This window comes from Drosophila obscura, unplaced genomic scaffold, assembly GCF_018151105.1.
Source record: "Drosophila obscura isolate BZ-5 IFL unplaced genomic scaffold, ASM1815110v1 contig_179, whole genome shotgun sequence".
In the NCBI taxonomy this organism is placed as follows: domain Eukaryota; kingdom Metazoa; phylum Arthropoda; class Insecta; order Diptera; family Drosophilidae; genus Drosophila; species Drosophila obscura.
The window spans coordinates 6840674-6865169 of NW_024542766.1; the positions used below are offsets into that span (position 1 = coordinate 6840674).

General features: G+C 38.6%; 2 protein-coding genes across 4 annotated transcripts in view; one reads left to right on the forward strand and one right to left on the reverse strand.

Moving 5' to 3' along the window:
• The window catches only part of LOC111076524 (cell adhesion molecule 2), a 128021-nt gene that overhangs the window by 26849 nt on the left and 76676 nt on the right, over positions 1–24496 (forward strand). For both annotated transcript variants that reach the window (XM_041592482.1, XM_041592483.1), the window contains exon 3: positions 20347–20379. The gene's annotated coding sequence lies outside the window, so the exon portion shown is untranslated. The remainder of the gene's footprint in view (positions 1–20346; positions 20380–24496) is intronic.
• Positions 2972–4811, reverse strand: LOC111077807. 2 transcript variants are annotated; one of them, XM_022372226.2, is made up of 3 exons: positions 3997–4811; positions 3273–3585; positions 2972–3205 (listed from the first exon to the last, which is right to left on the reverse strand). In XM_022372226.2, the coding sequence occupies exons 1-3, from the start codon at positions 4716–4718 to the stop codon at positions 3020–3022; spliced, it is 1221 nt and encodes a 406-aa protein (XP_022227918.2). In that variant the 5' UTR covers positions 4719–4811; the 3' UTR covers positions 2972–3019. The 2 variants fall into 2 exon arrangements, with proteins under 2 accessions (XP_022227918.2, XP_022227919.2); XM_022372227.2 differs by lacking the exon at positions 3997–4811 and adding an exon at positions 3871–3920.

Consider the following 24496-nt stretch of genomic DNA (forward strand, 5'->3'; position numbering starts at 1 on the left):
TTTAAATATATATATGTATGTATATAATCTTTCTTAAATAATTAGGAAATTTTTACAGAGACGCTAAAAACTTTGGCAATAACAGAATAGTTTCTCCCCCGTTGTCTAATTCTTTTTCAACTTATTTTACCATTAATTTAATCAAAATATCAAGCGTTCACTTTCGCTGGAAGCCGCAATCATCCGAGATACAAAAATTTTCAATTATTTGTTGACACTTTTTGTTGTTGTACAACAACAAAAAAAACACACACAAAAGTTAATTTGATTACAAGTTGAAAATTTCATATTTGTTGCACTGCCATGCACTTTCCAATTTTGCTTGCAGCTAACTTTTGCTGCACCCACCTCCCCATCCGCCCATACCGGGCACGCCCACTTATATTGTTTACAACAACTTTAAGCCGGAGAACGGGTAAAAACTTTTCCCTTTGGCTGTCGTCTTCGACTTGGGTCTCTGTTTCTGACGCAACTCGACTCGACTCTCTGTCCCTGGCTTTGCGTTCAGTCGTCGGAGGGGGGGGAGGCGTATGAATAATTAAATATTCGCCAAGAGACAGACAGAGCAGAGCCGTGAAGACACACGGGGTTCACATATCCTTGAGCTGCACTTTGTTTACGAGTGCAGCAAAATATCACCCCAACATCTTTCAGCCGTCCCTATGCCCCTCGGGGATTTCCTTTTTTCGCATTACTTCCATCATTTGCATTTCTCATTAAGCCGCACTGCACCCGTGTGTCGTGTCGCCCCTCCCTTACCATCTCAATGAGTTGGCCAAAAAGTTGCCCGAAAGCAGATTAAATGTCACTTGGAAATTTTTCTGAATTTTTTTTGTTTAAGGTCATCATTTCTACTGTGGAATGGTAATAGAATTCAGTTTAAGCTCTAAGAAGGGGGACCCAATGAGCTATAAATACACATAATTCGGAGTAAAAAAAAAATCTTTTTATTTTTGTTAAATTGTTAGCGAATTCTTAGCAAACAAAAGAGAACGTCAGAGAAGAGCGATAAGAGCGATAAGAGCCACAAGATACCCTGTATATAAGGAAAGACATCGTTAAAAAAATGTTGTATGATGTTAACAGGGTTTAAAAAATTTATAAAAAATAGAGCACTTGAGAGCAGCTTCTATTGGGAGCTGTTTTGCATTTATTTTCTTCAAAATATTTGCTCCTTCTGGCTGTACAAATTATCCAATTGTTGTAACAATTGAAATATAAATAGATAATAGAAACCTTTATAATTCTGCATAGTTCGTATTCCGTACCTGTAAATTATGGCTGCCACAAAAAGGAAATTTTATAAATTCAAAGGCCTGTTTTGGCGCCCACACATTGCTTGACACATGTTGTTTACCCACCAAAATCAGCCTTGAAATCAAACATGAGCGATTTTCGCATATTCAGAAGCAACCAAACAATGGCATTCTAATTGCCCCCGATATTCCGGTATTATATTTGTATTCCTTTGTGGCACATTCGCGGCGAATGCTTTGTATGCTACAGAGGCTGCCACATTGAAAATTTACACAACAAAATATACTTAAGAGATAAACGATTCATGCAAATAAAGCAGAAAGTACCCCTAACAAGATTTTTTAGCACAGCCAAAGAAAAGAGCGGGGTGGTGAAACCATGGGAAAAGGGAAAAGTGGAAAAGCTGTCTACGTGTTTGGCGTCAAAATGGCCAAAGAAGGGAAAAGCGAACGAAAGAAAAAAAAAAAATATTAAGTCCAAATGCGTTCGTCGCGCTTTGCCTTTTCGTTAATATTTTGTAACTTTTCTGCTCAGTTTCTTTCCCTTTTCTTTTTTCTTTTGGAAAAGTTATACGAAAGAGGGCTGCCCGGCAAACAGGAAAACAGAATTCCTGTTTATTTTTCCAGTCATGCATAAAATATTAAATTATTAGTTATGAAGTGTAACAAAAGTAGCGTGGAAAATACGAGCATGGGTAACAAAATTTCAGACGCGACGCGATGCTCTTCCACAGGCAGTTTTCATCCACAACTTTGCACTGTTTCAACCATCAGTTTTTCCCCACAATTTTCACCAGATTTTTGGTTACAATTTAAAAGCCAGAAAATGTGGCAACGCGTAAAAATAATTAAAGCTGATTGCTGATTATTTCCTGGGCAATGTCAGTGTCGAAATTATGACAATTTGGTTAGGTTGCTAATTGAAATTGGATTTTTGCCATCGATGCCATTGAATGATTGGATTTATTGTGTGTCTGTCTGTGGCATAATACTCGGGTTTCAGTCGTAATTAGATTGTTACTCTGTTGGCCATGGTCATGGCTGGCAAAATCTCTCAATCGGTATTATTTTACAGCAATCACAGCAAATGGATATGCCGCCTAGCCGTTCCTTGTATCCATTTGCATATTAACTCTTAGGAGGAGTTGTCTCCATTACGGGGAGTTCCTTATTGATTGGCCAAGCAAAAGGGTCTTGCCACCAGGAAAGCCGCATCGTGCTTATCTATGAAACGTCTTTGGCACGCCGCAAAAGATGGAGAAAAGTGTGGGAAGAGAAAAGATGGAGAAAAGTGTGGTAAAAGGCTAAAGAGAAGCGGTAAAGTGTGCAAAAGCAAGCGACAGCAAGAGTGAAAAATGAAAAATGACATCCAAAATGAAATCTAAAATTCAGTTAAAATTATGGGACTATAAAACCCCAAATAAAGCTCGACTAAAGGATGCTCCTTGCTCATATTTTTAAAATTTTTGAACTGTTTCATACCTTTTTTATGGGAGTTACTCAGAAGAGAACAGTTTTAATATTAAAAAATAAAAAGAATCTTTCTCTTAAATGCTACTGTAGGTATAAGTTTTAAAAGCTTTTACTTTTTGGTTAATAAGAGTTAAAATACATTTTTCAGCATTAAAGTCCATTTAATTTGCATGTTAAGTGCCAGTTAGTTATATTTATTTACAAATAAAAGTATTTGGATTTTAAATTATTATGAGCATAATATTCTTTAATTCAATTAAAAAATTAAAAATTAAAAAAATTAAAAAACATCAAACAAAGTTTGGCCAGAGCGTCAGATCGCTCAACATGATCATTTCGCGAATGTGAACCTGATCTGGTGACATATACTCGTGGTTACTCCTCACCCTAGACGATTTATTAAAGTTGAGGCGATGCAGTAGAAAGGCACCATCCATTAAAACAAAATCAAACTCTAGGCCACTGAGAACTTGCAGCTGTGGAGAGAATTTTGAGAGAATTAGAGAAGCCTCCTTTTCCTGTTAGCTGGAGATTATGACTTACCCTTGTGCTATCCGTTGTGTAGGGGGATTCCAAAACTCTCTGATCGTAGAACGGCTCATACAAATTGGCACTCACATAGACAGCACAATTTTCGGGTGATTTTTCCACTTGATAAACGCCCATTTCATCCGCCATGAAGGTGCTGTGAAGCCAACTTTCAAGACCTTTCAATCTGTTGTACTCCAGGGCAGGCAGAGTTTCGGAATCATTGAGATATGCCTCAACATAACCGACTAGATCGGATTTAAATTTGGGCGGATGTATGGGATGTTGGCTGTTGCTGTTGTAGGGAAAAATGGGCACACAAAAGACGCTGCAGGGGAAAACATAAAATACAAATAAGAGGGAAGGTAAGGAATACCAAAAAAAAAATGTATAATAAACTTTAGTACGCTTATTTGCTGAAACTCTTTCGCAATACGAATAATTGGAAAAGAAAAAAAAAAATCGACTGCGCTCTGAATGCTACCACAAGGACACCCACAAGATCAAGCGGTAAGTAAGCCAAAGCTACTCTCTTGCTTTGCTTTTGTTTCATGGCGGCGCACTGAATGCTCGTCTCGCGCTCTTCGCTCAAGTCAGCTGCAGCTTAACTCACTTCACTCTGCGTTTAAGCTCCCTGCCCATCTTTGCTCCCACTCTGGCACGCTCTAAGCGATTACGTTCAAGAGAGCTTCCTGCCTAGCTTATCACGCCTTTTAACAGCCCGCTCTTAAAAACTCACCTGCGAAGGGGGTTCGGCAGCTGCGCTGCATGTGCAAATTCCAGAAAAATTTTAGCAAAATTTCGTGTCGGCAGCAAATTGAGCTCCAGGGCAAATATAAAATATGTGCGGGCATTTTGACGTGCCACATTCTTGAGCAAATTCATGGGATACTTGCACCTGCCATTGTTATCAATGGATGGCATAAATTTGGCATCCATTTCCGATTGTGAAAGGCATTTAAAGCCGCGTGCTCGATGCGGTTCCATGCGGCGCACCTCATCCGTTAGATGTTGATTTTCAAGGATCAGTTGCACGGATACCCATTTCGTGAAGCTCTGGCCATAAATCGTGCAATACTTTATGTGATTAAAACTGTACAAAGTGGGCTCAAAGTCATCCTCATCCACAAAGACGGCCAGACTGATGGGTGCGCGCCAGCGCAGCATCAACCACTCGAGATCCTTGAGGTCATCGTATCTGCCATGGCTGGTCAATGTCACACTTTGATTGCCGTGCAGCTCCGAGCTCCGTGCCACTATGTAGTCGTGCACGATCCAATAATTTCCATTCTGCTGCAAACGAAAGCGAGGCCGCTCGAAACGATTGGCATCTCGGAAGGTGCCTCGCATTAACGGTAGTTCGGTAAGCCTCAAAAGCATCAAATAGAAGCCCACGACCAAGAGGAACACGAAAAGTATTATTTTTCCGAGAAAAATTCGTCGCCAGTAGAACGAAATCATTTCTAATAGGTTTCCATAGAAATTTGTGGAATTGAATTTTCGTTAAATTAATTTTTGAAGTATTTTGATGTGTATTTGCGTTTATTTATTCCTAGAAAAAAAATTGCTACCAATACAAAATATGCTAACCATTAGAAGCTGCCTCCAACGAAAGCTGCGATTAATCTTACCCCAAAGAGGGACAGCCACAGGCACAGTCATAGTCATAGTCACAGGCAGTAGGCAGAAGCAATAACCACCTGCGCGATAGTGGTAACACAGCGAAATAGGCTCATAAATTCTCTACAATTTATAATTTCACACCTACAGCGAAACGAGGAGCCATAACGAGCGCCAAAAAGGTGGCGGCTCTCGGCCAACTATTTGCCAATGTTCAGGCAATGGCGATGGGGGGAGACTAGAGGTTTGCTTGTCAGTGGCAGAAAATGACAAATGTTCGTTAGACAGGCAGACCGGGAAGGCCTGTAAGAGAGCTCCTCCTGACAGGATTTCCTGGAGGAGCAAAATGCCTGAGAGGCCTCCCTCTCCCGCCCCTCCTAATGACAGCAGAAATGTTACAACGAGCTTTGCATGTTTGCCCAGTGTTAATCATAAAATGGCCAAAAAGAGTTGGGCGTGGGGGGCCCAAGAAATTGACTAATAGGTTATGCAACGAAAAAAATTCCTTTTATGCTTCTTTTTTTTCCTTTGGATTTATGTTGACATTCGCGCATTGATCTAGAAGAGAAAACCCTTACAGAATAGATGAAAATCACCGTGATATTGCAATTACGCGCACATTTTTTTTCACCGCAGCACAAACGCATTTTGAAATAAATTGTGGCAGGCATTCAGGCGTTGCAAAGCCAGTAAGTGGCGTGATTTATGACCCACAATGATGACAAAGAGGCATGCAACTATGTATGCAGCCGAAGCAGCACGCGGAATGTGGCAGAGAAAATTTCATTAAATTTGTTCAGTGAAAAGAAAAGCGACATTTGGTTTCAATTATATGCGAGGTGTGCAGAGTAATTACCTGTGGAAACTGGCTTTAAATCTTAATTTAAAATGAAAACAATTTAATTTAGTGGAAAGCATGAAAATACTTGACTTTCAGTTAATTTTTTGACTCATTTCTCTCAAGAATTTCAATAAAATGAGCTTCAGCATTTGCTTAGGTTTCAATGGGTTTGTTTCTAATTAAATAATATTTCCCTTAGCAATATTCAAATGTTCATCAATATTTTAGAATTTACGTGTAAAAGCTACATTTTCCTTCGCCGACGATACCTTTCTCTCCCCTGCATACCCCCGCTAGAGTGATTTATTTGCTCACAAATTGCTTTAAATTAACATTTTTTTGTTGTTGTACCTTGAGCCAAATGTAAATTCCTAGGCAGCGCTAATTGTGGAAATTATGAGTTCATGGTGGGGCAACAGGGGCGACCGGAACCGGAAGGAAGGATAGAAAGAGCGGGCGACAAGGTGTGGCACGTCCACGCCGACGCCTTGGCATTTACTTTGATGTGCGCCATGGGAGGCCGCGCGAACAGAAGCTGTGAAAAATTGTGGCAAAGTTGTGCGAGAAAATTAATAAAGAATGTGGAAATGGGTGAAAATTTAAGGACAAAATTTAGTAAAACGCGTTGCACAAATAAAAATAAATGCGCGTATTTTTGTGGTGTGTGATTGCTAAATTATGACTGCATTTAATAAATGCGAATAATGAATACGAAACATTTGCTAAATCCTCATTTAATTACTCCAATAGCCATGAAAATGTACCATTTATTGGCCAATTTTTTTGGAATGTGGGGGGGATGTCGTATTGGCCAGAGTTTCAAATTCGTGCAAATCTGGGGCCTAATTTATGGCCCGCCAAATGGGCTTTTATCATATGCAAAATGGTACGGCACAGCCATTAGCCTTCATAATGAACTAAACAAAATGTCATTTTGCTATAAAACAAAACGATATATTTATTAAACGCACACAGCGATGGAATAAGCGAATGAGAATTATTTTAAATAATGTATGGAAATATAAATAGAAATTGGATTTCCCCTTATTCCCCTTATTATACCCTTTATTTTGCCTAAGAAATTTTCCCCTAGATACAAGGACATATAAGAAATATATCTATATTTTAGCAATAAAATAAAGACATCGATTATTTATTTTGTATTCATTTTTTGTGTTGCTAAAAGTAATATAAATTAAGTATCAGTTTTCTGGCATTCGTTTACCAATTTATACACAACTTGCGCCCAGATTTTCAGTTCATTAAAGTAAATTTTCGGCCAATTAAATGTTACACTCAAATTCGAGTATCTATTGCCAACAATCCGAAAACAATTATGTGGCAAACCCTTTTCGACGTGACAGTAAGACGTCAGACACTGAGAGGAGAGCTAAACTTCAGAGTATCTGAGTAATTGACCTGTTGGCCAGAGAGTCCGAGAAGCTGGGCGGTGGAGAAACAGTTACCTGCCACGTACCCGACTCCCCTAAGCCCACTCGAGACGTACCTTAATTAATTAATGTTCATTAGCAGCCGTAACTTTTGCTCAGTCTCTGGTCTGAGTTACACTTTCAGATACAAATCAAAATGCGTGCGGCTTTTGTCTGATTGCCACAACAACAACAACAACAGCAACAGCCCAACAGCAGAAAAGCCTCTGCCACTGCCTCTGCCTCTGCTGGAAAACTTTTTCCCCAAGTATTCTTCTGCGAAACTCATTAGGTCCGGCGGCGCGCTGGCCAATGGGCCCAGGATTCCAGAGCTTGAATCAGACGTTAATAATAATGGTTAATTACGTGTTTAATTATGCATGGGATCTCTCACGACGCCGCCACCGCCACTGCCGCCGCTTCGCCCACAGACAGGGCCCTGTCCCCCCCGCCACCTCACCGCTGAGCTTTCCCTTAGCGGAAGTTGACGCTCAAACTCTCGTTAATAAATTATGTAAATTGTAGGCGCACAAAAATCTCTGTGTGGAAAATGGAAATTTATTCAAGGGCCTTCAGTAAAGAGTCCTGAGGGGGTGCGAATGCTGATGGTGTCTTGAGCCCAAACGGAAGTCAACATTTATTAATGGCTGTGAGAGCGCATGGATTTTTATTAAATCAAATGAAAATTAGCATTATTAATGAATGTAATGAGGATAAAAATATGAGAGGGGATCAGTTTTTTGTTTTTTTTTTGTTTTCAAGGCCACTATGCAACACTAAAGAAGAGCCACGGCTTGCTCTGGCGTTAGTCATTCCAACATTTCATTAGAGCCTTCAAAAGTGTCGGGACGGTTACACATAAAGAAAAGAAAAGAAATAAGAAAACTTTAAAATGTAGCTTAAATCTCTTTATCAAAGACTCAGATGTTTTGTTTTCCAACACTGTCATTTACCTCTAGCTACTTTCTTATGCCGTCACAAGGTAAAAAAAAAAAATTATATTGCACCATTCCATGAGTAAATAAAATAAATTAAATTAACTTGCTAAGCTTTAAATAACTTTCTTAAGACGCTCATCATCATCACACACACACACACACTCACACACAAAGAAGTATGCTAAAGCATTCATACTAATGAGAGGTCCACTTTGAGTCTTGTCTATTTTCCCCCTTAGCGGCGAGACTTTTTTTCACAACTTTCGACCAAGAACTGCAGTTTTCCCCCAACAGTTTTTCCCTACACAAGTTTTCAACATTTTCCGTTTATCCCCAAAGAACCTTCTGACCTTCACAGACCTCAAACTAAACGTCAACACAACTTTCCTTTCTGATTTTTTTTTCCAGAGAACTTTCTTCGTTTTTAACCCTCAACCCTAGCACGATCTCGATGACAGTTTTAAGTGGGGGGATGGATGAAAATCTGAAAGAATGCAGCGGAATAAGTATATTGTATGAATGAATGAAAAAAAAAAAAATAAAATAAAAAATCCAAATAATAATCAAAAACTTCACTGGGGCGACTGAAACGAAGTTTCTATTTAATTTTAATTAGAAAAGTTTTCAACTTAAATTCCAACTTGTGTAAGACATTTACTCGTGATTTTTGGTTGCAGGCGAAAGAACAAAAATTAAAATAAAACAAAAGTTTCTGGCGTAACAAAAAGCGAAATGAATGGACGATTGTGAAAGTGGGGAAAACGTAATAGAAAGCGTAACAGAAAGCGAAAGCAAATCTAAGCTTTGGACAATGTTCCAGCGAAGAAGGACAGCATAGAGCAATTTTGCATAGATTGCAACAGTCTGAAAATTGAATGAAAGAGAAAACAAAGAGAGAGGAAGACAGCAAGATAGCTAAATGGGAAATTGAAATATTAAACTTTAAATTTTTGCAAACAAATAGAGAAACGAGAGACAGAAACAAATACAGTAGAAATTGTAAAGACAATTCCTAAAATTTAATGAATGGTTTTCATTTGTTAGGATTTATTTTAAAATTGTAGGTATGATTGTACTGTGGTTGATTTTGCATATAATTGGGTACGAAAGTTGGGTACGAAAGCTGATCCTGTAATTTTGAATTTTAGCAAATTTAATAGAAAATCTCAAGGAAATCAAGTATCCTTATTCCTTATAGAGAAAGGAAGAACCATGTATAGCGAGAACCTTCTTTTTTGTCTTCATAATTTACCTTTTACTTATTTACTTATTGAATTAAGAGAACAGTTTCTCTTGCCAGTTGGATAAATATTTTAACAATAAAGGAACATCTAATAAAATAATGGTAAATTGTTAAATATTAAAAAAAATAATTTTAAGCGACATTGCAGGGTTTTAGAATTGGTGGATGGTATTGTAATTTTAAAATAGTATTGTGTTGATTTTATTTTGCATATTCTAAAGTTACCTTCCTACTCTCAGGTTTTTGTACTCAGCGAAGTCTATATAAATTTCATAAAATGATTACATTCTAAAGCCTGTTTTTTCTCTTACGTGCCAAAAAAAAAAAACCCCTCCTCTTGCCACAATCATTTTCATGGTCAGGCACCACCTCCCGCAATTTGTAGTCTTGCGCGAATGTCTGGGGCCCAACCACAGGCGTAAAACCCTTGCCCGTCCCCGCCACCAAGACCAGACCAGACCTCCAGATAAATGCAGCCACCATTCGGTTGCCACGGGAAAAAGGAGGAATTCCAGAGTAGAAGGGAAGTCAACTGAGTGATTACAATACACAACGGGAACATTTGTAACTTGGCCCAGACGCCGACGGCATTTTATTGCATTTTTATCTTTCAGTTTTTATATACATACATATGTATACAGAATATACATACATACGTTTGCATGACTGTGTATGGTTGAAGAAGTATTTTTTTATTTTGGTTCGGCTTAGAGCTCTTTTGTTTGGTTGGTGAATTTCATGAGCCACATCCCAGAGTGTGCCAGAGAGAATGCTGCAGATATTTTTGAGTCGAATTTTCCCTAAAGCTTAAAGTTTTGAACAATTAGAAAAGAAAATCCATGCTTATCTCTCAGACACACACAAGCACCACCTGCAAAATTCAATCTATATTTAAGCTTAGCTTTTGATTGAATTTGTGCTTGACAAAAGCGAAAATACAAACTGTTTTGATTGTCCCCGAAAAAAGAAAGGAAAATACAGCTAGTGAAAATATAGGAAATATTCATTTTGGTTGAGGGATTAATCCATGCGGAGTCCAGGCTATCCAGCTGTCAAGCCACACAGCCTTAATCACAGTCACAAAAGGAGGCGCTTCGATGCTTTTGCCAGTCACAGGAGTCGCTTCGATGCCTCGCTCCCAGTCACAGGAGTCGCCTTTTCAGTTTGGCAGAGACAATCATTTGTTATTTGATTTGCACATCAGCCGGATGCGGGATGCCGGATGTGGACGCAGACGCGGATACCCAGTGAGGCAGTCCCTCTGTCAGGCTAACAGAGGGCCCTGAAGGATAACCGGCAATTCGGGCAATTCGTCGAGCGCTTTGGGCCCAGCATTGCAATTTTCCATGGCCCCGTTGGACATCGTTGAGTGCCGTTCGGCCGGCCGGGTTCTTGGTGTAGTCAATTTTTGGCGGCCTGCAATTTTACAGGGCACTGGGGCACATTGACAGACTGGCAGATTTGTATCGGGGGGTTGGGGGGCGGTATGGCTCATTGATGTGCCTCTGATGAAGTGTTGAGTGCAAGTGCAAGTGTTGCAGTGGCAACTAAAGTCAAATTTGTCCAGCACTTGGGCCAGAGACTTTTGGGTGTTGTTTTTGTTTGTTTTTTGGGGGCTGGAAATTAGGGAAAACCATTAACTGGGGTGGAAATGGAAACCGCAGGGACAATTAGTATCAGTTTACATAAGAATCTGTGGAAGTTAAGCCTAACTAAAGAGAGTTACACTGTGAACAAAATTGGATTAAAAGGCCGGGAAATTATTTGGGAGGGTAAATATAACCAGAGAGGAATATGGAAAAATAGGAATAAAAGGCAGATGTGGAATTGATTACCGATTTGTGGGCTCAGCTTTCTGATTTTCGTCGTATTTTGTGGGGAATATTTAATCTCGTTGGGTGGTTTGCCTCCCTAGAAATATAACCATCCAAATACTAACAAATTACTGAATTTTCTGTTTAGAAAATAATTTTAAGAACATAAACTATTTTATTTAAATACAATATTGAATATGGAAATTAATTTTAACTTCTAAAGGATTTTCTTAAAGAGTTATAGTTTTAAGAACATAAATAAAATCGGAAGGAGAGTCATCATTGATCACCGCTATCACCGCTTCTGGGTTCTTTTTGTTTACCCCCCACATGTCATAGGAAATATCCTAGATTCCAAGTCCTTCATCAGTCGTAATGGAACACCTGTGTCCTCTCGCCCTCTCCCTCTTCCACTCACCCACTCCTTCTCGCTGTTGCAGCGAGTACCCTTCAATTTGCTGCCATTCACATCTCCATAACACTGTCATGTGTTGCCTGTCGCTGGCTGCGCTCGTTTCTAATTTAATTAAAATCAACTTAAAGCACTACTCCCTTGCTACCCCAGTGCTACCACTGCCTGCCACTTCCACTTGCAGCATCATCCTATTGAGCATGCAACATGGTGCAGCGCAACCAACTTCTACCCCCAATCCGCCGCCCCATTTTATGCCTTTAGCCAATTTGTTACGCTTTTAATTTGTTAATTCATTTGCTGTGGGGGTGGGGGGGTGCATGAAGAGCGCGAGCGGCGCCAGGCGGCAGTTAGGGGCAACACAATCTACCTCATGCCTCCTAGAACTCACTCTGTCTACTCTCTATACTATCTCTACTCCTCTCTCTCTCCGTTACTGTTCCAAGTGGGAAGTTTATTTGCTGGAAACATTTTTACGCCCAGCGTTTTGTGGGTAAAGGCGATTTGCAACAAGTGCAACAAGCCGTTGTCCGACCTGCCCCACAAATGAATGCACACTAGTGCTCACACACACATACATGCATAGCTCTCCCACACTCCTGCACTTGCCAGGGCAAACACACACACACACACACACGATATATTTGCCGTCGCTTATCCCATGTTTGATTTTTGTTTGTTTTAACTGCTTTCACTTTTCACCATTTACATTTGTAAGTGTGTGTGTGTGTATGAGGCTTCTTCTGTGTGTGTGTCTGTGTGTGTGCTGCGGCGCTTGAAATGAAAAATGGCAAAACGATGTTTTTATTTGCTCAGCTAAAGGCAGTGGAGAAGGCTTTACTTTTCGCCGAGAACTCCACTACCACCAGTCCCACCCCCACTGATTCCGCAGCTCAGTCTGCCTCATCCATGCCCAATCTCACACTCCCTTGCCCACTTCCCACTGTACCCCTACCACTCTCCTCCTACCTCTTTGGCATTCCAAGTTCCGCTGTTCTTTTGTTTCTCTTCTCTCCTTTTCCCTTAAAAAATTTCCATTGCCTACATTTCGGCGCACAACTTAATAAACTTCTATTTTCACACACACACATTTTTATGCCTTATGCTTAATAAATTTTGTATTTTGTTGATGTATTAAATTTTTTTTTGTTTGCATCTAATCGCGTGGCACAATGTATGGCATGTGTGTGGCAGGCTGGCAGATATAAAGATCAGGTGAGAAGCGTGTGCCCAGCAGACAGAAACAGGTCGTAAATTGTAGGCCTTTTTGTTTTAACGTAAATAAGCCGGGTATAATGAGCTATGTGATGGTATTTGTGAGAAGGTTTCCACAGGGAAGAGTAGAAAAAGAGAACAATTTTTTTATAGATAGCTCAATAAATTTGGGAGATTCTTGCAGCAAATTCTATGATTTCTATTAGAATTTGTGGTTTCAAAAAGATGAAATTGGCTTACAGAGATTGTAAGAAATTTTCCTGGTATTTCAAAAAAATTATACAAATCATTTTCTATTTATTTTGGGCTTACTTTTATATTTGTTAAGCTCTCAGCGCGCTCTCTCTACACCATAAGATCATCCAAAATTCGTTGTATTATGTTTCTCTTAACTTTTGATTGTTCCCAAAATTAAATTTACGAGTAAGTATCTCTCTCTCGCCTGCAGTAGATGCCAACACATTAGACGCGCCATGTGGCATGCAACATAATTTTTTATTTGCCACACAAGCAGCAGGCAACGCCACCACTCAGCGGGGTGTGCAAAAATCCACTGCTGCCAGTTCTCCCAAAAACCAAACAAAAAAGTTGAGAGCTGCCAACAAACATTTTGAGGCAATGCTGGAGGGAAAATCTCTGAGCTGAGAAATGCGCTTGTCAATGCATTTTCAGGCCACAAAAACGACTGAAAGACTGAAGTGCTAGAGAGACTGGCAATGTGGCATGTGACAGCTGCAGTGACATTTGGCAGCACAAAATCCATGAACAATTGACTTTGTCGCCTGCAAAATGGCCAAACGAATGACAAAGTCATCATTTAATGCTGCTTAGAAACTTTCTTTCTTACTTTTCCTACTTAACTTCTGGAGCTGCTTTCAGTTCTTCATTGTTTTTTCAATGAAAAATCAGAGACAAAGATATTCCAGAGGTTCCAGTTCCAGCATTCATCCCAGCAGAAAGCGTATTTAATTTCTTTTACGGTTCCAACCATTTAATGTTGATTATTGTATTGCCTTTTTTGTTGGCAATAATTTGCTTAACCAAAATCTGTTGTGTACCAATATTCCCAACCAGAAATTGACTTGTTTTAACCCTCCGAAAAAAAGGGGGCAACCGCAGACGAATGATTAATGTTTTGCTGTGTCAGGACTCAGGCCTCGCCCTCGCCAGCCCGCAAAATAAATGTATATGTTGCCTGTCTGCAACTCTCAGAGATGGATGGTTCTGCCCACAAAACACCAGACAGCTACCCTCCCGCCTAGCTGGTATATATTTTAGCTTCTGTTGGAAAAACAACTAAAACAATCCGAAAGTTGTCTAACTTATGCTGATTATAGACAAACATCCGCCTCAAGCCGCAAGTTATTATCAAATGTCTCCCCAGAGCATAATATATATATATCTAATCTCTTTCTCTCTTTTTTTCTCTCTATTTCTATTCTTTTTGGGGGTTCACTGGGGCGGGACGGCTGCTTCAACGCTTAACACAATAATCGAATTTTCCATACATATGGTTGGCAGGCATTTATTTTGTTTTGTGGTTAAGCCTTTGGGCCATGGCCTAATGTTCTCGTATGGCTGTGAACACACGCCTACTTTTAGTGGTGGGAGTGGTTGGGTGGGTGTGTGTTGGCCATGGAAAAAACAAGTGCCGTTAAATGACCTTGTTAATCATGTTCCGTTCCCTGTGTGTTGGCCTCTGTTCGTGCGTGATTTATGCTTATTTATATTTTATTAACTTGGTCCAAAAGATGAAACTGGTGATGGAGATGGAGAGTGCAGACGGGTGGATGGTGGAGCAAGTGGTTTTTTTTTTATTTGAATTATGACCAGAACAAGGGACTAGGGATTGGGACTAATGTGTGTGTGTTTGGGATGCTGTGTAGTTATGTTTGGGTACATAGATAGAAACTACCTATAGATATTCCATTTAGTTATCCAACAATCTGTATAAAGATATTATACCCAACCAATGTTCAATTACTGTTCCTTACTATTCATTCAGCTGGAACAAAATATTATTATAATTAATTCATTATAATTAATACTCGCAAAGAAAACAGAAACATATTCGGTTTTAAATATAAATATAATGAAATCATATTCAATTTAAACATAAAAGTATTTAATAAAAAAATTTAAAAATTCATTAAACTTAATAGTCTATCGAAATATGAAAGACACAATTTATGTAAAATATAAAATTTGTAGAAAATATGAAATATTTTTAAATCTTCTACTCTCATAACAGAACTCGCCGACAATGAACTCCACACATAAAACACCTTGTAAAATCCAAACTTACAGAGGCAACGAATACTCTTAACAAACAAGAACTAATTGGCCTATAAATTTGATGACTTCTAACATAATTATATAAGAGTGTGTGAGCTCCTGCCCCTTTATATCCTGTATATCAAAACTCCATATAAATAAACCTTAATAAAGCCATTAAGTCAAACAAACTATCTAATTCAACAACTGTATTTTGTGTCTGTAGCCTATCCTTTAGATACACAAACAAAAATAAACAACAATATATCAAGCAAACAATAAACACACCTATAGACAGACAGACAGACGGACGGTGGACGCTTCATGCGTTTGGCATAAATGCAAAAGTTAAATCCAATAAAAACATTTTGCTTAGTGAATTTATTCTGTAAACGACCTTGTCAACAGGATGATGAACACGTTTTACAAATATTTGTATACACAAGTTGTGGCAGATACGAGTAACTGAGTATTTGTGTGTGTGTTTTTGTGTGGTCTGGATAGACATTGTTTATTCTGGTCTATAGGTCAGAGATACACACAAAAAAGGGTTTGACTTGATACAAATTTAATTCAATTAAAGGACACAAAAAAGCAAGAAAGATCTCTGCGTCTGAAAAGATATCTACAGGGTACACGGCTGGTTGCCCAAACCACATTTTCCATGGTGGGAAAAACTTGTTACTAATTGCATTTATGGCAGCAACAGCACAAACCTCAAAACAGTAGAAATAAGCAACCAAAAAAAAAACAACAACAAAACACAAGAACAAAATGCAATTAGCACTCGAAAAAGACAAGCTACGGAAGGAGGCGGTGGTTTGCCTAACAAAAGTGCCACCCACACAGCCACCAAATGCCAACGACAATGAAAATGCCATGAAAATGCTCAGCAGCTAATTAAAAAATAAAGACAAAACTTGACGTAAAGTAAATTATTTTATTGAGGGCGCTTGCTTGCCTGGCGAAGGCAATGCTTCAAGGTGACAACGGAAAACTGTTTTCCACTGGGGGAGGAAATTGTTGTGTTGTGAATTTTGTAATGCAATAATTTGACGGCAAAAGCGTACGGCAAGGCCACAGGAAAAGCCCATGAAGAATGCCACAAACTATGCCACAAAAAGCCCGCAGACAAGCAACAAAAAACTTTTGCAGAGTTTTCCCAGCAATAAATTGGATGGTTATGGGAATGTTTTGTACACGATATTTTATTATATTTGTATCTATATAGATTTCTTTTATATCTATGAAATTTTGTAATACTGAAAACGTAGGGAAAACAATTCTTGAAATAACTTTCTTTTGAATAACAATTCGAATTATTCTAAGATAACTTTAAAGCTCTTCTTTTGGATGAAAATATGGTTTTAAATATCACAAAATATGTATTTATTTCTTTATCTTATTAATGTTATATTATTATAATTATAAATGGTCCACCATGAGATTTAATTAAAGCGGATCAAGAAATAGTTTGAAAAATTTTAGTTCTGCAAAATAAATTTAATAAATAAATATTTGTCTAAACGTATTCACACGTCATGCAGTGGTGCCCGTCCGTCTGTCGAGAGAGATGGTTCTAAATGGGTCTAAAGAGAGGTCCAAAGAGGCGTCCAAATAGGGGGTATAAAGAGAATCAAAAGAGAGTCCAGAGAGTGGTCAAAATCGAACTAAATCTCTTTTGTCTGACTCTAATAATAATCTAATATTCAGAAATTTTAATGAAATAACCCATACAAATACATGGAGTTTGCATTGAAAAAACTTGCATCCCACAATGAGTATCCCTGTGGCACACACCAAACTCTCCTCAGGCAGCATGCCAACACTGAACTGAACTGTTTGTTGCCACAGGGCAAACAATACAATAAAATGTATCCATACAACATGTAAATTAAGCATATTAATTGCATGCCCCATGCCTCATACTGCATGCCTCCATGGCTCTGTTGTGGCTCTGTTTGTAATACCAATGATGATGAATAAATATGAAAAATGGAAAATTAAACCCAAGCAAACGGCCACGAACGGAAGGGAATGGAGCCTGCAACAGATATTATTTGTTGTGAGTTTATTGTAAATATATTTGTCGCATTTAATTAGTTGGACAGTCGCCAAAGGGGTGAAAATTGACCAGAAAGCGTTGACACAGTCGATTATGTTGATAAAAGTCCTGAAACGGGGAACGGGAAAAGCGAAAATGGTTGGAAAATGGATGGAGCCACAAACTGGCATTTGCATTGCTTTCACATTTAATTGTTCACTGTTCATTGTTTATTGTGGCGTGTAAATTTTTGCCAAGCTTATTTGGCTGCTGCTTTTCCGCTTTCCGCTTTCCTTTGGCCCACTCCCGCGCTCTCTCCCTTTGTCTGCTCTTTCATCTTTCAACTGTCAAGCGGCTTTATGCCATTGATATGTGCATTTTCCACGCCTCATTTCACCGCATCTCTCTCTCTCTCTCTCTCTCTCTATCTCTCTCTCTCTGTGTTTGTGGGTGTACTTTTCATTGGTTTAAGTGCATTTATTTAATTGCACAACATTTGCTGGTGCTGTGTTTAATTCGCATTAATGGGACATGACATTTTAATTGGATTAATTGCGTTTATTAAGTGCTGAACGGCAGCTCCTTTGGCAGTCCATTCTCTCTGTCGCTCTCTCTCTCTCTCTTCCCATTCCCTTCCTTTTGTACGGTGGAAAGTGAAAAGCTGATTGAGTTCCGCCACCCTTCATTCCATTGCATCAATCGGTCAAGCGGTAATCGATTATGGAATTAACTAATGGCAGCGAAAAGTAGGGGGTTAGGTGGATAAGCACTTTAAAATGATTATAAACCTGATGATGATAAACCACTAGGCCATCGATTCGAAGTGTGCGAGTCAAAGAAATTGCAATTAAATAATTGAAAAGCTGTTAAACGTTCAAGGATTTATTAAATGCGGAACTAAAGGAAAATCAGCAAAAATCAGATAACAACAAAATAAATAGACACTGAAATTTTAATATTAACACTTAGATTAAATAATGTTCCGTGAGTGGAAATTTTGAAACGAAAGTATTTTAACTTATAACTTATTGACATTAATATGAAATTATTTGGTCTACAAATATTTCATATTTCAAATAAGATATTTCATATTTAAATTAAATATTTTCATATTTTTATAGGGTAAAGGATTTTGAAAGAGTAAAATATCCATTCATAGATCCTTCTACATTGTTGAGTCTCATGACGAATGGTTAAAAAGAATTTTGTTCTTAGCCATATCCATTTCTAATCCTCTTCTGCATTATAGCATCCTATTTAGTCACACATTCTGTTATATTCTGTCGTATTATACAATTTTTATTCGATTCTAATAATAATATTTTATTTTAATTTTATATTCTATTTTTACATGTTCACCGCACTCCCTGAACTTTCACAGTGGAACCTAATTATATTTCAAACTTTTCTACATGGTTTTTGGCGAGCAAAAGGGTCTTTATTTTGGCCTCTTTGAAGCTGCATCAACAATGGAAAAGTTGAGTTACTTATAGAAACTCGTATGAGATACATTCTTTGCAGCAAAACTTAAAGAGTATCTCAAAGATACAACAAACTGGTGGATCCTTTAGTTATTGTTATTTGTTGTGGGAATGGGTGTGGGGGGCTGTCAAGGCGACACCTCGACAAGTTATCGCTGCATAATTTTCCAGGGTATGGGGTGGTACACGGTTGTACCAGGCAACGATGGGCTTAAAATAAATAAAATTTATGTTATTTATTTGGTAATTTATGCATGTAGCCGAGCTCCCATTTTTCTGGGCTACTGTCAATCACTTTGACAGTTGTTTTAATCATTTTTTTTGGCTTCTACTTTCCATGTGGCGTTTGGGAGTGCTGCCAATACTCTACGATTGATGGTAGTTCGAGGGTTAATATCCAACCCATTTGATGTCTTTTCTAAAATTATCTAAATGCACTTCCAGTGTTTCCTCATTCCCCCCATCAACTATTTTCCTGCCTGCGTTGAAAGCATGTGAGTTATATGTGAAAATCCAATTGGGAAATCAAAGGCCCTCCTTAAAATTGCATTACCGTTTGGGGCTTTAGACAATGGATTGGTAGGGGGGGGGGGCAAAATGGAGATGGTAGCGTGATGTCAGGTTTTTGGGGAATATTATAAAAATATATAAAGTTTTTTTTGTGGGAGTACTCCAGGTTTCTCCCAGTGAACCTTCCCTTCCTGCCATGCACCTCACACGTTACCATCTCTAGAATGTGGAAAGTGGGCGAGTGGTGGAGCCAAAAGTTATGCATATGCATTTCTTTTGTTCAATCTCTCTCAACCGGATTTGGCAAATTGTTTGCTGGAAAAACAAAAGAAATGGAGACAGAGAGAGAGAGTGAGAGAGAGGACACCACCAGAGGAGCAGAAGCTGAGCAGGCTGCTTAGCCTTAGCCTTAGATTTAGACCTCAACAATCCTTCCAACTTCCTTTCGTGTCGGAGCAATTTATGCTGCCTGTCTGCCTCCTCCTCCTCCTCCTGGGGCAATTGTCTGACTCGAACCGCTTCCCCACCTTCATCTCCATCACCATCTCCTTGGGACAACAAGGAAGGCAATCTGTTGGCTCCTCGCCTTCTTTGTGCAGTTTAAAGGTTGAGCGTAGTTCAAATTGTTTGCCAGGTATTTTCATTGCACCACTTTTTCCCAGCTATTTGATCTGTGATTGAGCTGAATGAGCAAATAAACTTGTGGCCCCCCAGAAGAGTGAGAGAGATAGAGACAGAGACTCCATGGAGCTGTGGAGCTGTGGCTGTGTGGCATGTAGCTCTGTGGCACAGTTGAAAGGTGAATGAGCTCAATGGATTTGCGGGCGGCAGAACGTTTACCTATTTATCTATAGGATGTTATTCTTCAAGTGTTTGATTGGTTTTACGCTTTCGGTTTTCGGATTATTTCAGAAGAATTATTCAGAGAAGATGATAGCTCAAGTGGAATATAATTATTGGTTTGAGAGATAGTTTACTATTTAATGGAAACATATTAAAGCCCTTGGTTCTAGCAATAAAAGTGTTCAAAAGCCAAGTGTTCAAACAGCCAAATAACATCTTGGTTCTATTATTCTGGCTTTAATACTGAACCGATTGCAACCAAATGCTGCAATCTGGTATATATGATAATGCTTTATTATTCCTATAATGGTTTTCTTCTAAATTCAAATTTGGGGATGCAATTTATTATATACATTAAATAAATGTATTATATTTCTTTCTTTTATTTCAGCTTATGCTCTAACTGTCTCTTTTTTATTTTTAGATTTTGAAGCCCTTTTGTATGTATTCTTTTTTGGTAAGTTTTCATTCCGCTTTATTCATTGCTTTAAGTGTTTACAACAATTTATCAAAAACTATGCGACAAAATACGAGCACGAGTACGAGTATCTGTGCCATGTCAACGTTTCAATAGGCAAGCGAACCCCATGGTTATTTATGGCCAATGCAGGCAGGCAGGCAGGCAATTGACCAACAACCAGGAGCTCCAGTAGCTCCTTTTGCTGCCATCCACAATGCAGTGGCAGGATATATTTCTCATGTGTTATTTTGTGTGTGTGAGGCCAGACTTATTAAACGGCTTTTAAGCGCCAGTTTGCGGATACATCCCCTTTTATCCGTTGAGAGTACAAATAATTTCTATAGATGGTTGAGATTTATGTGCGGTCCGAAATAAGTTGCGTTTTTGCGGCTGTTTTTGTCGCCAAATGATGCGGCATTTTAGCCAGATCTGATCAATGTGCTCGAATGAACGGGAAATATAGTGGTTTCATTGGAATTTTGCAGTTGAATATTGGTAGATTTTGTGATATTTTATTTGGTATAATGGTATTTTATGGTACTTCAATTCTGACTAGGAATAGTGAATATCTATCTGGAAATATTCTAGAGCCATTGCAGGGAAATAGCTCCTGAAACGAGTTTATTTTAAACTCTCTTTTAATGCAATAATTGATTGCCTGATTTCTTTCATATATAATATTCATGAAATACAAAGATCTTTTTGCTGCGAATTAGCCATACAATATTTATTGAATTTTTTTGATTTTTTATTTGATATTGTTACATTTATTGATCAACTAAACTATATACAAAAATAATTCAAATATAATTTATTTCATTTAAAAAATCTTCCAAAGAAAATAAATAATAATAAATTTTAATTATCAATATAAAATATATATAAATGCAATATTTTTTTGCATAATTATTTTTGTTATTTATTTGTATATGTATTTTAATGTTTTATTAGTTGTTTATAATATAAATTTCATTTTTGTTTTAAGCTTTCGTGACATTTTAAATATTTTCTGTACCGTTCATTATACGAATACATCCTGCCAACAAATATTTGATTGTCAAATGAATATATCCAATCTAATTCCTTCTCATATCATGCCTAAACATCCTTTCAAATTCATTTCTAGTTCATTAAGCGATCATCCCACCTATCGGACATGCCCCATCTTTTATGGTTTCAGTTCTCGGCTGCATATTCAAACACATTGAAAGCCTCTTTTTGTGTTGTTGTGTCCCTTAAGGCAAAAGTAAATTTGAAATTTATGAGGCTCCCTCCTCTCTTCGAAGAGGAGCAAGGAGAGAGCTCTGGCTAAAGGACTTCCAGCAAATGGCAGAGAGACAAACTGAGAGCAAAAAAAAAAAAAAAAACAAATAGAACCCAAAGCTGTTTATGTGTTTCGAACGTGTTTCGGCTGTCAGGACAGTTACATTTACACGCAGCTTGGCCATTTGTAATCCCCCATCCTCCTCACTCAAACATACCCACCCTCTCCCCCAAAAAACTTACATGAGAGGCATGGCAGGCGGGGGGTAGAGGCAGTGGTGAGAACTGGAATGTAACCCAAATTAAGTTGTTTGCCCCAAAATGGTAAATTGTCAGTCTGGAGTGTGGAGTGGAGTGTGTGTGGCAAAAGAAGTGGAAAATTATGTATAGCATCCATCGTAAGCCGCTTTAAAGGTGGGTGGGTGTGTACCAGTGTACAGTGTTCTCTGGCAGATAACAAACAGCTGTAATTAGAAGAGACAATGAATGTTCGTTCTCTGCATAATTAAACAGCAAATTAAGCATTATCAGGACTAAGGCACACACAAGGACAAGGACAAACAGGCCTGCCTCTGCCCCTTACCTTTATACACTGTGGAAAATCGTTCACTGCTGTTTTTGGGTGAGACCCAAAATTGTACTCCACTCGACCGCAATCAAATAAAAGGACATTTTGAAATATTAATAACAATTAAAGTGGCAACAAGTGAGGGGTTGCCGGGGCTGCTATGGTGTTGTGGTGTTGCCTAGTGACCTTCAGGGACATTTCATCATCTTAATGGTGGGGGGCGGATGGGGGGATGCTCCAACGGACAGCGAATTTGTGACAATGCACGCGCGACACTCAAATTAGGAAGCCCTCGAGAGATGGGTGGGGATATGTCCTTCGGTTTAAGCGGCTTGCCCAACGCCTCCATCCCCCCCTCTCTCTTCAATTGCCACCTGTCATTTGCGGTGTGGCCTGTCAATGGCACTTAAGCAGAAGGACACACATATTGGAAGGACACAAGTGGACTGTGAGGGGTGCTGAGGTTCTTGGAAGGAACATCAAATGATGTTGCCCGCAGGTGGTTTGGCTTTTGATTGAAATCTATCTATAGAGTTCCTGTACATATGTGTGTGTGTGTGTGCATTTGTGGATAGAGTGTTTCGATATTGCGGCTAAGCAACAGTTTATTGTAGAGTGTGCTTCAGGAGAGGGTTGAATGAACAGTTTCAAACGGAACTGAGTGTAAATCTACATAGAAACAAAAATTATTGATATTCCGACATATAGGATATGTTTTTGCCTGAGGAAACGTTCTCGTAAAAGTTTAAAATTATTTTTTAAAAACGAAATCATTTTATATTTCATTGCCAGTAAAAAATATTTTTTAAAATAATTATTAAATATATAAACATATATTAAATATATATGTTTTCTATGCCAATCTACCAATAAATACCTACGAATCACTTAATATTTCTGAATAGCATTATAAGATTTCCTTCCCCAAATTTAAGCAAAAAAAAATGTTTTAAATCCCAAATTGAAATATAAATTCCCTACCACGAAAAAATTCCCCATGTAACTATCTCTTTCTACCATAAAAAACTCTCTGCCCCTACCGACAATTCATCGAGTAACCCAACCGATTTTCAGCTCTGCCTTTCGACCCCCATAATCACAGCAATTAGCAATTACTTCGGTCCGCCCTCTGCCCACCTCTGTGAGACCACTTCTTGCCTCTTGCCCACCCCCTCGACAGATTCACACCTGCCCAGGCACTTATCCCTTTTAATTAGACGCCACACCAAAAGGCAAATTTTACCTAGATTGTCCTTTGCTTTCCTTTTGCCCCTTTCTCTCTCTCTCTCACCCTCTCTCTTTCTGCCTCTCTGCTATCTGTCTGTTTGCTTTCCCTTTTTGGCAGATGCTTCGACTGTGCCCATTTCTAATTTTCATTTTAATTATTACGAGTATTATTCTGGAAAATCAAGCGAGCGGCAAAACTTTGGCAATTCCCATACTCCCTTTTCGGTATCTCTTCATTCCATCGAAAAAGCCCTGGAGACGACTCTCTGTGTGGCAGCTGTTGCCATTTTTTGCCACCTTCTTGCTTGTGATACCTAGTTTTATTTTAAAGAAGAGGGGTATGTAGGGATTTAGGGATAGTAATGTAAAATGAAGAATCTTTAGAGAGGGTTTAGAGAGCTTCAAAAATTCAATCCCTCCTCCATACGCCTGCACATCGGTAAGGAGTCTTGTGGTACACACAATTTCAATTTCTTTGGTTTTATTGTAAATCATTATTGTTATTAAAATAATTTACAGTATTCCTTGCCAATGGATAAATATTACAGGTAGAATAAAGAAAGATTTATAGCTAATATCCTATTAAAGAAAATACTGTAGAAAATAGTGCACTATCTAAAGAGCCTTTCTTTTGATATCAGGGTATATTTTAGTCGAATTAGTAGCCATAGAGTCACTTCCTTGTTTTTGCCACCTGTCATGGTCTTTCCCTTCCTGCTTCCTGCTCTTGCACACTCTTTGGTGCTCTCTTGGGCCACCGTTTCTGTGATAGAACTGGTGCCTGTGTGTGTGTTATCATATTTCACGCCTATTAGCGTTTTAATTTAATTAACATTTATGGCGACTGTTTGAGAGTCAGGCTACCGTGGCAACACTCGTAGACGGCATTCAGAAAGGGATTTTTCGGTGCGGCAAATGAAACTCAGATACCCCCTTGAGGCATGAGAAAGGGACAACTTAAATAGTTTTGGCACTGCTATGCCTCAAAGTCTTTACAACTTTACTTACTTTAAACTTGAGTTTTTTTATTTTTTAACTATTTCTTTGTAGCCACAA